Source organism: Artemia sp. Qi Xiang Cuo, chromosome 13 (genome assembly GCF_049724085.1).
Source record: "Artemia sp. Qi Xiang Cuo chromosome 13, ASM4972408v1, whole genome shotgun sequence".
In the NCBI taxonomy this organism is placed as follows: Eukaryota; Metazoa; Arthropoda; class Branchiopoda; order Anostraca; family Artemiidae; genus Artemia; species Artemia sp. Qi Xiang Cuo.
In genome coordinates, this window is record NC_142806.1 from 47,922,763 (window position 1) to 47,924,625 (window position 1,863).

Sequence of the window (1,863 nt, forward strand, 5' to 3'; positions counted from 1 at the left end):
CAAGTCTCTGATTGGCTGAGAAGGAGGATGTATCCGACTCGCTGATTGGCTGAGAAGGAAACACGTAATCTAACTGTTTCCGGGAAAGTCATAACATTTGGCTTGAACAACAACATCAAATACTATTTCTGGATCATCCATAAAACAGACATGAAAAACATCAAATAAATCGAACAACAAGTGAGAAAACCATAAAACAGACATGAATTGCAGTTGACATCCATAAATGTGACAAAATTCCTGTTTTTTCATTCTCACTGAGAAAACCATAAAACAGACATGAATTGCTGTTGACATCCATAAATGTGACAATGTTCATGTTTTTCAAATTCTCACTGACAAAAACCATAAAACATCCATAATTTGATGTTGACATCCAATAAAAACATCAAATAAATCGAACAACACACATAACCATCCATGAAAACAACCATAAATGTGACAAAATTCATGGTTTTTCAAGTGAGAAAATTCCTGTTTTTTCATTCTCACTGAGAAAACCATAAACCACGTGGTTCTGTTTGTACCTCCTGACCCCTCTCTACTAGTAGGAGCGAGGAGCATAAACGAATCAAGTAAAAAGCAAAAACGAACTGATGTGACGGCTGTTGTGGGGGATTGTTTTCACAAGTCATGCCGAAGTTCTTACACAGATGCCAAGACCATTACCCAACACTTGCGATTCTTAGTCAAGCAAAATGAGTCCCGATTAATCCCAAGCAAAATGAGTCAAGCAAACGTGTCTTTAAAGATGTTGAAAAGGTTGTCCACTTTCTCCTGGATTTTCCACCTTTCACAAAGGAGCTATTTCTCGGGAATATATTAACTGGCGAGATTGTGAGTGAGCAGGTGGACGTAGACAAGGCTGTACCAACAGGAGGGAAAATCCTGAATGATATGACTGGAAAACATGCAAACATTTACACTTTCAAGAAGAAAACAACTGCTATTACTATGAGAGTGCAAAGTAACCTGAAGTCAGCAGCTGAACTGCCTACCGTTGACCCTGCTTTGATGTTTCAGAGGTTGGTCACTGTTGCAAAGAGTTCAGATAAAGAACTCCAGACGTTTTTTAAGTACGAACTCTACTTCCCGCCACCTTCGTCATTTGAGCCGAAAGGTCTATTTCGGTTGGCGGACTAACCAGCGGTTGCCAATACGATCTGGCGCGAAGTTGAAGATCTGCAACCAAAGACAGATTGCGTACTTAAAAGTTTGGATGAACCTCTGTATGTACTAGATGGCGGATCTGTCCTCTCGATCTGTCTCTGGAATCAGAGGCAACACTATAGCGACGCCTACAGTAAAGGCAATGTTTTATTATTTATCCCAAATGCACGTCATATGGAAGGGGTGGTCGTATAAACTTCGGAAAGGTCTAATTCGATTTTAAATCGAAAGTTCTAGTGCCATTTTTAAAAGTCAAAAGTGATCAGAAGGCAAATTACCCCCCATCCCTTCACGACTTTGTTCCCGAAAAGTGTAAGTTCTGATAAAAATTATGAGATAGCCATTTTGTTAAAAATAAATCAAAGATCAGATAACAAAAACTGCAGGGTCAACGCAACCTCCAGGGCCCGGGGGCAGGCTTTGTAAGTTATACCCTGGGGACATATATTGTTCTTATGGAAAGGGTGCTCGTGTATACTTCAGAGTGGGACCATTTGATTGGAAATTGAAAATCCTAGCTCAGTATTTAAGATCCAAAAGAGATCGGAGGGCAACCCCCGCCACGCACTTTTTCTCCAAACCCATCTGATAAAAATTTTGTGATAGCCGTTTTGTTAAATATAGTTCAAAATTCAGATAACAAAATTCCGAGGCCGGCACAATCCTCAGAGCCCTGGGGCAAATGTTTAAAGT

The 1,863-nt window shown here is 40.1% G+C and overlaps 1 protein-coding gene across 1 annotated transcript in view; it reads left to right on the top strand.

Moving 5' to 3' along the window:
* LOC148945352 (zinc finger FYVE domain-containing protein 26-like) overlaps positions 1-1,143 on the top strand; it is a 39,112-nt gene extending 37,969 nt beyond the window's left edge. The window contains exon 8 of the mRNA XM_089099016.1: positions 752-1,143. Within this exon, the coding sequence (XP_088955142.1) occupies positions 752-1,143 (392 nt within the window). The remainder of the gene's footprint in view (positions 1-751) is intronic.
* The last annotated feature ends 720 nt before the right edge of the window (positions 1,144-1,863 follow it).